Below are 14943 nucleotides of genomic sequence, written 5' to 3'. Positions count from 1 at the left end.
TTTGTCCATACTGGACAGACATTTTAGACAGACAAATCACATCTAATAATGCCACAAATCACATCTGGTAAAAAAAAACACAAAACAGGAGGATTACTAAAAAAACAAAACAAAAAACCCTCTGTGCTATATCCAGTGGTATTCCTCCACTAACAGAAGGCTCTTCAATCCAGTACGGGCTTCCATGAATAGAAGGGAAGGAAGAAATTTCTGCAGACTCCCCTTTGCAGCCCCCCTCCACCTCTCAAATCTGCTCCAGGGGGTTAGGAAACCTTTTGGAACAGTGTGGGCAGTGGCATGGGGGGGGGGGTGCAGGAGAAATCGAAGAATCTGGAAAAATTACTTCCCTACTCGTTCCATTCACAGAAGCCTCCACTGCAGCAAAGGACCTTCCATGAGCAGAGGGACACAACTGGATACAGCCTACTGCAATACAATAGGCCAAAAATTATGACATGTGGGTGCTCTGTAAAAACTGAGTGAACTAAGGATGAAATTCCAGAGAAAAGGGCTAGTGTGAAAGCACTCAAGGCTTAAGTATTCTAACTTTCCTTGCTCATATCTATCCCTTGTTACTCTTTCCTCTCCCATTATCACATTTTAGGACCCAACTAGATGAGACAATGGAGATCTGTAACTGGATCTCCCAGTGTTTCCCTTCCTTCCTTCCTTCCTTCCTTCCTTTCCTTCCTTCACTATGAAGGAGGTACGTAAATCTTTTTCCGTGTCATTTTCCAAACATGCATTTCTACCTGCCCCAAAGCTGTATTTATTCTGCTGTTCATTTTCCTTAGCAGAACAAATTGAAGCTTGGAGGCAGGGGCAGGAAGAGAGAGACTATATTGAAATAGACAGCATGATGGGAATGGGCTAACCCAGCATCATGGCTCTGATCCTATTTAGCAGGAGCCCTGCAGCTTTTAAGAATGCGAGTATCAGGAAATCTTATTACGGATCCCATCTACTTTGGCCCTTATACTGTAGGCTCCTTGGAGTGCAAGGTGCTGTATAGCTATTTTGCATCGGCAAATTATTTCAGTGTGCATAAAAGACAATTCACATTCCAATAGCTAAAACAAAATACTTCTTTCAGCAAAGAAGGAACAGCATATGGACAAGTTCCTCATTCAGTAAAGGCAAAGGGGCTGTGGTTTTTAGGAAGGTTATTTCTTTTTGATGGTTACCTTTTTAACAAGGATTTTAGATGAGGTTTTTTTTAGAGAAACCAAAAGAGCAATAAATAGACAGTCAGGTATTCTGCATGCACTAGCAGAGGCTATAATGGATTCAACTAATTATTAAGTGCAATTTAGCAACAACAGTTTTTCATTGATTTTATTGTGATTAAAAAAAAAAGCTGTCCTATTCTTTTTTCTGGCAACAGCATATCATTATAAATGGCAAATCAATCAGTACATCTCACTCTGAATATTAAACTTCTTGTCTTGGGCCCAAACTACGTATTAGGGAATACATGGCCAATGCCCAAAGCAGAAGCTCCACTTCCCTCACCCAAAACCTTTAATAAAGCAAGAGACATAACGTCATGTCATCATACAGCACGTTTCCATATTTCCACACCACTGGCTACTACCATACAACATTTTGCTTTACTGAATGTTACAGGGCAATGGGGGATATAGGAGATGTTACATATGCTGCTGAAAGCAGCAGCCCCACATGCAGTTTCAGTTGTAAGAAAAATCTCAATTTGTATTCCAGTCAACAGTAAGCATACAGTCCCTTCATACTACCCAAACAGCTACATTAAACATAACACTGAGCATGAAGATTTTTCGTAAGACTGGAAGTGCATGTTACAACTGGTGTTGTTTAACATGTAAAGAGGTAAATACGATTACCTGAAATAATAACTTTGACTAATTTCTTCTTTGCCTTAATTGAAAAGGAAGTGAAGCCCTCTATCACTTTAAAAGTAAGGTGAATACTAATGTGATATGCTTCAACAAGCTTTGTCATTTTATGGAATTTTTGTCTCTTTAATAAATATAAACAAACCTTTATTTAAAATATGTAGAACTGCCACCACAATATGTTTTCTGGCTATCTTGACAAGATTTTAGAAGGAGAAATATGTTGATATGCAGCTGTACGGAATATAAAGCATGTGATCCAAACTAAAGCCACAGAAAAAGGTGACACATCAACCAGGGTATAGGTAGTACCTTATCAGTAACTACAAGTTAACTACAAATGTACCATATATCAGTAAACCATAAACCGAAAGTGTTGAACTAGCCAAGATGATAAAAGACAACACAAGAATACAAATTGTGAACGTATGATTCCATCCTTTATCCATATCCCCATTTTCCAAAATAATCAAAATTATTTTCAGGAGTTTCTGTCCATATTGACAGAACAGACCCTGCAAAATACAGCAGGAAATAGATTATACAGAATCAGTCATTCCTTTCACAGATAAAATCCAGAAATCAGACACACGCACAAATTCAAAACTACACTTTCTGTAAATTTAAAAAATTAGAATGGCCTGATATATAATCAGGTATGCAAGACTTTAGTTGTACTGAGTAAATCTACAAGTGTTAAGAGAATGCTAAAGATGTACTATAATGTCACAGGAATATTGTTCAATAAGTATGATTGCAAAGTCAGATGCCATTTGAAACTGGCAGTTAGCGTACAAACTATTAAGGAAGGCTAAGCAAAATCAACATTAAACCTTTATTTGGTATAAAATATAAAATTGTATTAGCTTGGTATTTAAATTCATCTGAATATGTTTACAACGTTGTATTTTTAGCATATATTCTGACAGTTCACAATACCAAATAAGATGTGAACGATTAATATCTGGAAGTCTATGCATATTTACCTGACGAAAACACAGAAAACAAAAGTATGAAGCTGAACCTTATTGGCTCCATGATTCAAAGTTTTGAAATCTCAAGTCTGGCATTATTTAAATATTTATCATTTTGAAGAACCAAACAGTAGGATACAACAAAGCCAAAGTTAAGCAATTTTAAATCCAAATTATCTCAAATAGCAAAATTAAGCTATATGCTGAAATCTATCCCATTAAAGGACCGGTATTATAATATGCTTAACACTGACATATACCCATCATATAGATCATACCTAACTTTTCAAAACAGCATCCAACGAAGAAGCAAACTTCAGTTAGATTCAACAAAAAAGCCTAATTTTAGGAAGCATACGGACGTGTAGCAAAATGTACTAGACTACTTGACAAGTTGTAACATATCAAAACAGAATTAAATATCACACATACTGAGCTCTGAAACAAATGATGTTAAATAAATCATGTAATATTCTCCCATGTACAAATAAGTATTCAATATTCCACACTTACGCTATACTGGCATTTTCACTCATATTTCAAAGCAGGTCCTACTGATTTCAGCAGAACTTTCATTAGTATAAGTACGCTTAGACTACCTTTCCAAGACCATAAGGACATCATATAGACTACAAAATATGAGGTCTTATAAAATGTTCTATAAGCATTTCCTCATTCTTCAACCCACTTGCCTTTACAAAACAGTTCATACTGATTACAAATGTATACCCATTTTAAAACTTTTTTTTTTTTTTACTACTAAGAGCATGAGAATAGCTCTTCAAATTTCTAGTATGTACTGCCTTTTATGCTATGACACTGCAGCCTCAGAGGGTCAGATTAATTAAGATCAACAGCAGCTGCAGTGCAACGTGAGAAGCACACTGCCACAATTCCCACCAGTCTAGCCCAATTACCTGCAGCATTCCAGCACTGGACAACTGACAACCTTCAAGTCTACCAAGTCATTCATTCCCACTGGACTACCGATAAATGTTAAAAACAAACAATCCTCTTTTTGAGAAGGGCTATAACACCAACTGCACCTGCTGCAACTTACAAAAATGAGTCCCAGAAATGTTTGTCAATCAGATCTCTATAGATGTTGTTTAACGTTAAATTAGAGTTAGGTCCAAAGAAGGAAATGAGGTGGCACTCAAGCAAAAAACCCTCATGACAAGCCCAGTCTTCACAACCATTTATATTTCCAAAATGTGCAGTCTGACATACTGAAGCAATCCAATAATAAATTATTTTCTTTCGTAATTCAACCAAGCTAAATTGCAAGATGGAGGCTGCAATCCCATACACACTTACCTGGGCATAAACCCCACTGAATACAGCGGGGCTTACATTCAAGTAGCCATGTGTAAGATTGTGCTGTAAGTTTTTTAAAAAAAATAAATTTATTTAAAACATGCTTCGCTAGAGAAATTAATCTTGTAACAAAAAAAGACATTTTCTCCTCCAAAATTAGGTTAATTCACTCCCCTCTTAAAATGGAATTTTCAAAATCTACTTATTCTTTATTTTAAAATGTAACAAAAAGGTTGAATGACAACTTGTAGGACTACTTTTGTACTAGAAGTTCTCTGAAATAGCAGTTATATTACTAAAAGTTATCTAGAACTCCCTTTATTTACTTAAAGAGAAATGCCATTTGTGTAATCAGATTTTAGGAACATCACTATCTTTCCAAATGGCATTTTAATTTCTAAATATTGCCTGAAGGATCTGTATCATGCAGACTGTTTCATTCGTTCATTCAGCTTTTACCATCATTCCATCACTAGAAAGCTAAAAAGCAAGTGAGGTTAAACAGAATATAGTTTAGCAGGCTTCACCAATAACAATTCTTTCCCAATTAGAGTTCCTCCCTGCTAAAGATCCCCACATGGCCTACAACAAGGGAGTACGGATATTAACTATATAACAACATTTCAGGAACATAGTAAACAGTTCTCTGTTCACAAAGCATCTAAGTAAATTAAGGCCAGGTAATGTGCAAATCCAAAATACTGAAGCAAGCCCTTTCTATTGGTATGTCACCATCTAATAAATTTGGCCTGTAGACCATTCAACAAACCTACCCCACTGTCATATCAATAAGTAACATTTGCAAAATAGAGAGGCAGAGGCAACTTGTAGGCATTTCCTGGCTATGCTCATTGATAATCTAATCCCAGAACACATTCCAGTGGAAATCCTTTCCACGTGTTTGGTTGTGTGGAGATGCGCCCAATTACATTTCCTTGGAGTTACTTGGTAGAATAGTTCATGCTCAGCACATGGGTGACTGCCATATTTTCACTCAAGAAGAAAATTCTTTCAGGAATTCATTGGGATTAATAGATTGGTCAGGTGGAGCGATGAGTAGGGTATACACCATCCTGCCCGGCAGCAGAGGGTTGGATTAGGTGACCGTTCTCTCTTTCCAGCACCATTTTTCTAAGGCTGCAGTCCTATGCACACCTTGTGGAGAGTACACCTTGCTGAACTCGCATCCATAAACAGAGATCAGGCTACTAGTGCTCTGAGAACTGTATTCTAAATACATAACATTATAGGTTAGGGACGTTTTTTAGAACATCGTAGTTTCAAGATAGCCATTTCAATTTAAGGCAAGTAGGATTTCCCTTTTGCAAAGTTTCCTTCATCAACTGTAAAATCAATCACCAGATAAACAAGGGACAAAAACCACAGAAGCATTCAAGTTCCCAACAGCCACAGAGAATATTTAAATGGAAATGCTGCATGCTTCCCTCAAATAAAAGGAAATATTACATTACACACATAGAGCTAAATCAAGCTACCACCACATCATACAGAATTCACATTTATTTATAGCTTCAGCCTGAACATTAAAACAATGATCAGAACCAAACTCTTTTGTCGTGAAGACAAAGTAAGAAAATCAATGACAGATGGACAACTGAGAATTATACCTTCAAACAGCTGGTATTGAATGCTTGGGCATTTAAGAGTAAAAGCAAAAGAACTAGACCTTGTAGATCTATCCCAAGGTCCACAATTCCCCAAAATAAATATTCAGTAGAACTGTTTTCTTCCAAGTCAGTTTTCACAAACTGACTGTAAACTGCAACACAACCTGCAGTAAAGTTTCCATATTTAAGTAACACCGAAAACAAAGAAAACAAATAAATAATTTTGAAGAACAATGGGGCAGAGAGGTCATCTGCCTTTTACGTAACATGTTATCTTCACTGGAACACATCTCTTTACATTTAAGACTGCTAATCTGCACATACCTATTCACACTTAAGTCCTGACTTCAATAATATTCATGCATTTAATGGTTTTCATTTAAACAAGACAACATTAAAAATGAAATCTTATTATACTAGTAGAAAAATCATGATGAATAATAATTAAAAAATGGAAGTTGAATTCACTTTATGCTGTCGTTGCACTCTCAAAGTTCATTAAAGGTGCTTAGCATTTTGTTAGAAGAGCCTTTTAAAAGTTACCTGTGTGACTGTTTTGAACAATATTGGGTATACACTTGACCATTTGTTGCTGTTGTTTTTAAAAAGGCGATGAACATGTCAGAGGTCATAGAATTGCTGTTCCACATGTTTTACTGTACTTCCTCATAATTCTTTTTCAAATCAATCCCAACTACTAAATCAAGTGATTTAGAATATCATTTCACTAAGAGTGCAGAGCTCTATTCATTTTCATGCTAATGTTGTGGTTCTTCAAAATACCACGAAGATCAAGGGGACTTTAGCAAGGAGAAGATGCATGCTCTCTGACTCTCTCATCATATACATATAATAAACACAGAGTTAATATGTCATAAAGCAAGAATTACAGAAATATGTGCGCATACAGCAGTCTAATTTTATTTAGATTATATAAACAAAGAATGCAGAATGAAGCTATTAATTTACCACAAGAAACAAGTAATTAGTCCACCTACAGTTCTTTTGTTTTGTCAAGCAGAATTACTGGACATTCAAGATCAAGGTTCTGAAGCTATATCCATCCTTAAAACACCTTTATTTGCAAGCAACTCTATGGCAACAGCATAATAGAACAAACAGACAATATTTAGCATTTGTAAAAAAAAAAAAAAGTCTATGCACCTAAATAACGATATACCTTAAAACAATTGACCAATTTTATTTAAACTCTGGATGAAAAGTGCTTTAATAACAGAAGATAAATTAGATTAATTTAAGGTGACTTACTTATATGCCAGATTAATCTGATTAAAAAAGCAGTACTGAGTGTATGCTTTCCATCAGAGGTAATTCAGTAATATTGTTCATTTAACTAGTTACAATTAATTTTGTTTCCTCTGATCAGTAGAGCTGCATTTACTCTGTATGAAATAATATACAGTTCACATGGATTACATAGTTCGCAACATAACACAACCGTCTATCTGATATGGACAAAAAAGTTTCAGTCTAGCAGCTGCCACTGAAGTATTTAAGTAACTATCAGCCAACTATATAACAAGTAACTGTATTGAAGTATTTAATTCTATGGAATTGTACAGTTTTATACAAAAACGAATGAAGGCTAAGTCTAATGATAGCATAGTTAAACTGAAGACTCTAGGAATAATACAGATTGGAAAAAATCCAAACACCAGCAACTTGGAGAATGCCAAGAGTTTAGAAGATTTCTCAGGCTCGTGGTCAAATCTAAACATAAACACTAACTGGTACCAATGAAGACTGAGCACCTCACATCTGTTCATGTCTTAGCAGGAAGCAGTCTAGTTTATAGATGACCAAATCATGTATTACTAAAATTGATCAATAATGTGGCTTCAAATATAAAATAGATCTTGCAGTGTCTGACTCTAAACTAGGGATTAGTCTACACCTGTTACAGTCAAACTGTACAAGCTCCCTCTCACTCTGGCATTTCCTTCAGAGGGAACCTGTTTACGTCACACAGGAACACAATGTTGTAAACCTCTCATCATGCCTTGTCTATTTTTTTTTCAGGCGAAACTTCTATAAAAATGTCAGTATTTGCCCAGTTTTCAAGTCAATACAAACATTTAATATAACTTTACAAAGGAAATGGAAAGCATGTTTTTAATGTAGCAAACAAAAGATTATAACCTTGCTTCCTCCTATATAGTTAAATTGAACGATATAGTTTAGAATTTGCATTACCAGTCATAAACACCAACTCTTCCACACTATCATCTGTCATTGGACATACTCTTACAGATAATACAAACACACCTGTCTTTTCCCAAATTCAATTTGCAATGCAACTAAATCCCAAACTATCATTATTTTTACTTTAAGTGTTTTCTAACTCAGTATCTCTTGATTATGTCAACTGTATAGCTATTTATACTTCTAAAAATATATGAGCTATATGATCAACATTTTAAGAACTATTTCAAGAAAAAAGACATTTATAAAATGAATGAATTATACTAGCAGTGTAAATATACATTTTTATATACTGCATCTCAAATGGAATTTCAACTATAATACTTGGAACACATGTCTATGTCTGTATCAGAATTATCATGAACAGATCACAACCTTTGTACCAAGAACAATGATCCACTTTGGAACACAAGACAAAATACAAAAATGAAACATCCCTAACAACCTTGTTTTGCTTTCACTCATGTCAGCTTTTCAAACTAGTTTTCAAGATTCAGTCATATCGCCAAATGTGATCACCAAATGCAAAGCAGCTTTCCTTTCACTACAGGAAAGAAAGAAAAAAAAACAAAACAGGCCATCTCATTGGAAACCCACCACTGCTGGAGTTACAAAATCAACGCACTATCAGAACACTAATGTTTCATTACCGCTGTCTACATAAAGACTCATTTTAATTTACAGTAGACAATCAGTACCTGTACACTAATTTGGAAATCTTTAGAAAGATTATGTATATTAAAAATGCTCATATATGAATGTGAATGTTACACAGGGTCCGTATGTACAGGATAGACAAATTTTGTTGTTTATGCATAAATACAGTATTCATACAAAACATTTTTTCCAAACTGTGTATTCTTTCACAACATGCTTCTGTTTTCTATCACAATTTTGATAAATACACAAAATCAATGCAACATCTGAAGAGCAGCACTTGCTTCTTTTTACTTCACGCAAAGACGAGTGAACAAAGCAATGAAGCAGAATGACGATACATAATGGATTTAAGGTAAATGGCCTATTCTGCAATGAGCACCCTGTTTTTTTACTTATGACCTTAATTGTCATAATGATGTCTAAAAACTTCAGCAAAACCTTTCCAACGCTACCTGTGAAACCTGATATTCTAAAACATTTCTTGCAGTAAGAATACAACACTTAGAAGACACATTCACAGTATCATTACCTTCCTGACTTTCTCCACAGTCAGTATTACATAGTGAGCTATCGATATTGCGAAAAAAATGTCCAAGAATAGTCTATTTGTTCAGAACTATATTTTGCAATGCATTTTATTACTTAATAGTGCCAATTATTATAGTGGTATGGTAATACTATTTAATTATACTAGTAAACTAATGCTGTTTAATTATACAGAATGTGGATACATCACCCCAGGTATTTAACAAATAATCTTCTAAATCATGCACCTACCTGGATAAAAGTCTTTGGATTTAGAGAGCTTGATGGTAGCCCCAGTCTCTTTCTGCAGCTGAACTATTGTTTGTCCTCCCTTCCCAATTATAGATCCAGCCGCATAACTAGGTATGAGGACCTTTAGAAAATATTGGCCGTCCTCTGAAAAAAAATGAGATATAGGTTAATTTGCTGCCTGAAATCTCATTCTACTTCAAATCTACAAAAATATGTGTTTAGCCATTTGAGTATGAATGCACAGGCATTCTGCACAGATATGTAACTAGTTGCACTATCCTTCATAGCTGCTTCATATCCAACATTCTCCTTAATTTTGTGGAGCTGAGGGACACAATGACCCAATTCAAGTTATAATTCTAAACATAAAATATTTTCAGTTCTATCACTATTATCCACATGATACAACAGTATGACCCGTTCAAAGAGGAGAGAACATACTTTTCACAAAAAACTGGCCAAGAATAAAAATGCAGCAAGAAATCAAAACAAAATAAGGAGAAAGCTGTTAGAACTAAAGATTATTTGTTCATTATCAGCAATGTATTATTGCCCTGTATTCTTATGAAGAATACACAGCTCTCTCCACTAAATAGTCCAAATTTTCAGATTTTATTCAAAGTGTTTTAATCATCACAACACTATGTAGATACGATCATTTGCCTAAGTAATCCTGATGTATTTCTTTAACACTTCTTAGGTAGCAATGATCTCTTAAGCTCATTAATGAAAGGACATTAAGAAGATTTTTTCTGCTGTTAAAAGGAAGCTAAAGTCATGTATACACTTAAAAGGTGACATCTAGTGTCATGATGGCCAAAATCAGACCAAAAAAAAAAAGACCCCAAACTGGGGTGGGTAAATACCATGAATGAATCAGGTATTTTTTTACAACTGAACAATTGTACTCCTTCACAGGTCTAATGCCATCAAATTCTATGGACCTTAAAGAACCTGCTCTGAAAGGATTTCATGTGAGAACAAAACACACATTTTAAAGCCCTTTTATTAAAAACCCCAATTCAGTTTTCAAGCTAACCGAAAAATGCACCCTTATAGAAGAAGTTTGCTTTTATAAAGGAAGAGGTTCAGAGCAATCTCACTTTCCCTGAGAGTCAGTCCCACCTAGTACAGGTGCGCCCCCCCCCCAACACATTATACAAACAGTTAAATACATCAGCTATCTAGTTCTGCTGTTTGTTAATGTTGGATGAATAAATTCACCTCTGCCTCGGTGCATTGTTATGAAGACTCCAGTGCAAATGAATAGAGGAGATGCTGGTCCCGTTATAACTCATCTCATCCAGGAAGAGCAGGATGTTAACTAACAAGTCACCGCACCAAGACAGGCAACTCCCGCCCTCCCTCCGCAAACCTCTCTCTGACACACACACGCGCGCGCACACATCCCATCACCGTGACCCAACCCCAGGAAGAACAAATCTGTGCAACATTTTCCACTGAAACAGAAAGCGGTGCCAGAAAATTGACAAGATTTTTGTTTTTAATCTACCTGGCGGCTCACAAAAAAAGGGGGGAGGGACAGCGGAGGGGAGTGAAAGTGCTTCTTTTCAGCCGCCATTTATTCGTTGAGTTTCTCCGATTGTTAAAATGTGTGCATGGGGGTGGCGAAAGAAGAGCTCTGGGCTTTGCAGCACGGAGGGTCAAGGCTGAAGAGCCCCCCCGACTCCCCCCGAGAAGACGAATATGTGAAATTAAAATAAAACAGGGCTCCTAGATGCTTGCAAAGCGACGCCATTTTGATGAATGATAACATTAGAGAAATAAGGAATGTTTGGGGAAAGCAAAGGAGGGCGAGGCGAGAAGAGGAGGCAGGTAGGAAAGGGGAAGGTGGGTGGGTGGGGAATTTGGGAGGAGGAGGAAGAGGGGGAGGAGGAGGGGAAAATACCCACCGCCCGTGTTGGTCCTTTTGGTGCTGCCGGCTTCAGGGGGAGCTTCAAGTGGTCTTTTCCGTGAGTCCGGCGGGTCCAGGTCTATGGGCACCCCAGTGTGGGTCCCGTTTTGCTGGATGGGAGCTGCCGCCATCATGTTTGCTGCCGCCGCTAGAAGGATAACTGGCTTCTCCCTTGGGGGGGGGGGAGCAGGGAGGAGAAGGGGGCTCGTCCCGCTCCTTTCGCTTTTCTTCTTCTCCTCTGAAATTTTAAGCTAATCTGGGAAATCAGCCCCCCGCAGAAGGATGCTTTGGGGGGACGGGGGGGGCTTGTTTATCTGGCACCGGTGAAATGGGGAGGGGGGTGAGAGACGAGAGGAGGAGGAAAAGCAGGCAGGACGACTGGCTGAAGGAGCAGCTGCAGTGCAGTGCCAGCAGAAGCTGAGGTACAAAAAAAATTAAAAAGGGAAAAGAGGGGAAGGGGGTGGGATGGGTGGGGGGGGAGAAAGAGAAAATAAGGGAAGAAAGAGAGGTGGGGGAGGAGGGGGAGAAAGAGAGGCTGAGGAGAGGAAAGAGGGGGGAAGGAGAGGAGGGTGCGCGAGAGAGAGAGGGAAGGAGGGGGAGAGACGGAGTGAGCGAGGCAGAGGGAAGGGAGGGAGCGAGCGGGCGATGTGGAGAGCGGGATAGGTGGGAGAGCGAGGATTCGGGGAATGCGCCTCCGTGGCCCCCCTTCAGGCTCCCCTCCCCGTCTTCCCTCTCCCTGCTCTAGTTGTACGCCTGCAGCTGGCGGAAAGCGGCTGCCTGAGCTGAGGAGGGCTGGTGCTGCTTTCGCGCTCTCATTCTCTCCCCGTTTACGAGCCTGTGTCTGTGGCGCGCTGCCGGGCGAGACTCTCCGTCAGGAGTTGCTCGCTGAGCCGCTGCTCGCTCGTCGGCGTCCCCCCCTCCCCTCCCGCTCGCTCCCGCGCGCACTCTCTCGCTCGCACACACAGAGAGCTCGTGGCTTCGGTTGTAAGGCGAGCGGCTCGCGCGCCCGCTGCCCGCCTCGGAACCCAAACAGTAGAAGGGGCGGGCGGAGGCGGAGGGGGTGTGAGAGAAGAAGAAAGACGTGGGGGGGAGGACGGTGCAATTTTATATTTTATTTTTAATATATATGTATATATAGGGCAGGCCCTAGACAGAAGGATGGGAATTTGAACCAATCGGAGGGCAACAACACTCGGCTCAGATTGGAGGGTTGAGCCAGTCAAAGAGACCTGTGGAAGGCGGGGGGAGCGGGCGGGTGTCTACCACAGTCGGATGCCAAATCCTTGGTGCTGTTGAGGCCAGAGTACAACCATCACTCTCTCCCAAACTCTCGTAAAAAAAATAGGGCTGGTTATGGGCGGGGGTGCCTAGCTACATTTATTTATTACTTCATTTATTTTAGAATATTTCTATACCGCTTCCCGTTTTAAAAATCTGTAAACGACCTGGAAAGTAGTTTACAGGAAATTGTACGACAGTACATCATTGTAAAAGCAGAACAACAGTTAGATAAGTTAATGGTTGGGAAAAGACGGGGTAAACAAGTTTTCCCATAATTATTGAAAGCGTATAATCATCGGCGCCTGCCATATTGCACAGGGGAGGTCATTCCAGAGGAGGGAGCCACCACAGAGAAGGCCAGTGCCATGTTGCTGCCAGACGGAACTCTAGGATGTGGCACGGTCATGCATTTGATGGGTACTCTATCCTCAACTTTGCCCCCAACTCAGGGGGCCCAGTGCTCCCACATATTAAGAGGGCAAGCCAGTGGGCAAAGGTGGCAGAGCATGTGCTTTCTCTCGGGCAGAGAGCACAACTGGGCAAGGGCAACTGCCTCACCCTCTCCTTCGCATTATCCTTCTGGGCATTGTGATGGTGGAAATTGGGCCAAGTGAGCCCCATCCTTCCCACTGCAACTTCTCAAAGAGGGGGGTTGATCCAGCAGAAACAAGTGGCTGCTCTTGGGAACAGCCAAGTTTTCCTCTTGCTTGTCTGGATCCAGTCTTCCATTTCCCATGGCACCACCCAAAGAGAGAGGGCAAAGGAGCAGATAAGAGTGTCTCACCAGCAGATGGATGAGTGATGAGAGACTGACCATAGCTCACCCAGGCCTCTCTACTGAGAGAGAGAGAGAGAGAGAGAGAACATGTACTGAAACAGGCACGGGTTCCTTTTGCTTGCCTGACCTCTCCCTGTGTGCACCAAGCCAGTGGGGACTGAGCAAGTAATGGTTGCAAAGAGCAGCCACCACTGCCTCCAATTGCTCAGCTGCCCTTTCCCTCTGGGAATCTCTACCTGCTTGCTTACTCTCTCTCTTTGGGAAGTGCTGAGAAAATAGGAAGTTGCCCAGTATTGCCCACTGATTCAGATCATTGGTACATCTAGCTCAGTATTGTCAAGTACACTATGCTGCACTTTCAAAGAGAAGCCAGCTTGCTCTTTCTCTCTCTTTCCTCCCCACAGTATATGCAATGGGAAGGATTAGGCCTGTCAGACACAATTCCTATTGCCAATCTGCTCAGGGGAGCAAGTGAGAATATGAGGCGGCTCCTCTTTGCACAAGATGCTGCCTCGGCCTCCTTGCATTCCTGCTGTCTTCTTCTGGGCACCTACGTGAGAGGTGTTGGGCCCAATCCTCTTTGCTGAGCTGTCCAGAGAAAGAGGGTGAGCTGGCAACAGCTTCCTTTCTCTCTCTCTCTAGATAGTGCCACAGGCCCATAGGGGAAGGAGGCTACAAAGGCTGTCTTCCCTTACAGGCATAAGAGAGGGCATCATTTTCAGCATCTCTGGGCAGCATTTTCAGGCATGATTCTCCAGCCATACCACCCAGAGAGAGAACTGAAGCAGGAGAAATCTCTGTTTTCTCTCATTCGCACCTCAGATAGGAAAAGGGCAGTTGGAAACGGTGGTGGCCATTCCTTGTATCCCACAAAGGAGAGAAACAGGTTCTCATGCAAATATGTATGTATGTATGTATTTGCATCCTGAGAACCTGTTTCTCTTCTTTGCGATTTACTTTGGATGCTCACCTCCTTCTGTTTTCTTCATTCCTTGTAACCACCACTCTCCCAAATTTACAGGCAAGTGGGCAGCAGCTGCCCTGTACCATCTGCCCTCTGAGTTTGTGGGGAAGGGGAGGAGGGGGCAATGCACATAGCAAGGGAGCCTATCTACACAAAATGGCCTAAGCCTCCATGGGCTGCTGCACCTTAGCCTTCCTGAGGTGCTGGGGCCTGAGCAGCTGCTCAGCAGTGCCAATCCTTTATGTTGATCATGTAAATAAACACTGTCACTATTACTCCAGAAACACAACTATGGCCGCCAGTTGTTTTTACTATTCTTTGCTCATCAAGACTGAAATATTAATCTGGAGAAAGGGGAGATTAAAAGCAACCTCAATAAAAAAGAAAAGTGCCTTAATAATGACAGAAAGCACTAACCTAGTTTTCTTCCGTTGGGGAGGCATACAAAATATGAATTACATTGAATGAAACAAAATGCATCAGAAACTATGATTCTTACTGAAGCATTTTTACCCTTCTTTTCAGCTGAAAAGGGCTCCCAGGGTGACTTAC

General features: G+C 40.0%; 1 protein-coding gene across 1 annotated transcript in view; it reads right to left on the bottom strand.

Moving 5' to 3' along the window:
• The window catches only part of NOVA1 (NOVA alternative splicing regulator 1), a 252560-nt gene extending 240347 nt beyond the window's left edge, over positions 1-12213 (bottom strand). The window contains exons 1-2 of the mRNA XM_084827342.1: positions 11367-12213; positions 9454-9597 (exon numbers count right to left, since the gene is read on the bottom strand). Of these exons, the coding sequence (XP_084683468.1) occupies positions 9454-9597; positions 11367-11502 (280 nt within the window). The 5' untranslated portion in view covers positions 11503-12213. The remainder of the gene's footprint in view (positions 1-9453; positions 9598-11366) is intronic.
• Between the last annotated feature and the right edge of the window lie 2730 nt (positions 12214-14943).

The sequence above is a fragment of the Heloderma suspectum genome, chromosome 1, assembly GCF_057233095.1.
Source record: "Heloderma suspectum isolate Gila_16-S chromosome 1, 16-S_ref, whole genome shotgun sequence".
Lineage (NCBI taxonomy): Eukaryota > Metazoa > Chordata > Lepidosauria > Squamata > Helodermatidae > Heloderma > Heloderma suspectum.
The sequence above is the reverse complement of the archived record's forward strand: the minus strand, read 5'-3'. Positions and strand labels throughout refer to the sequence as shown.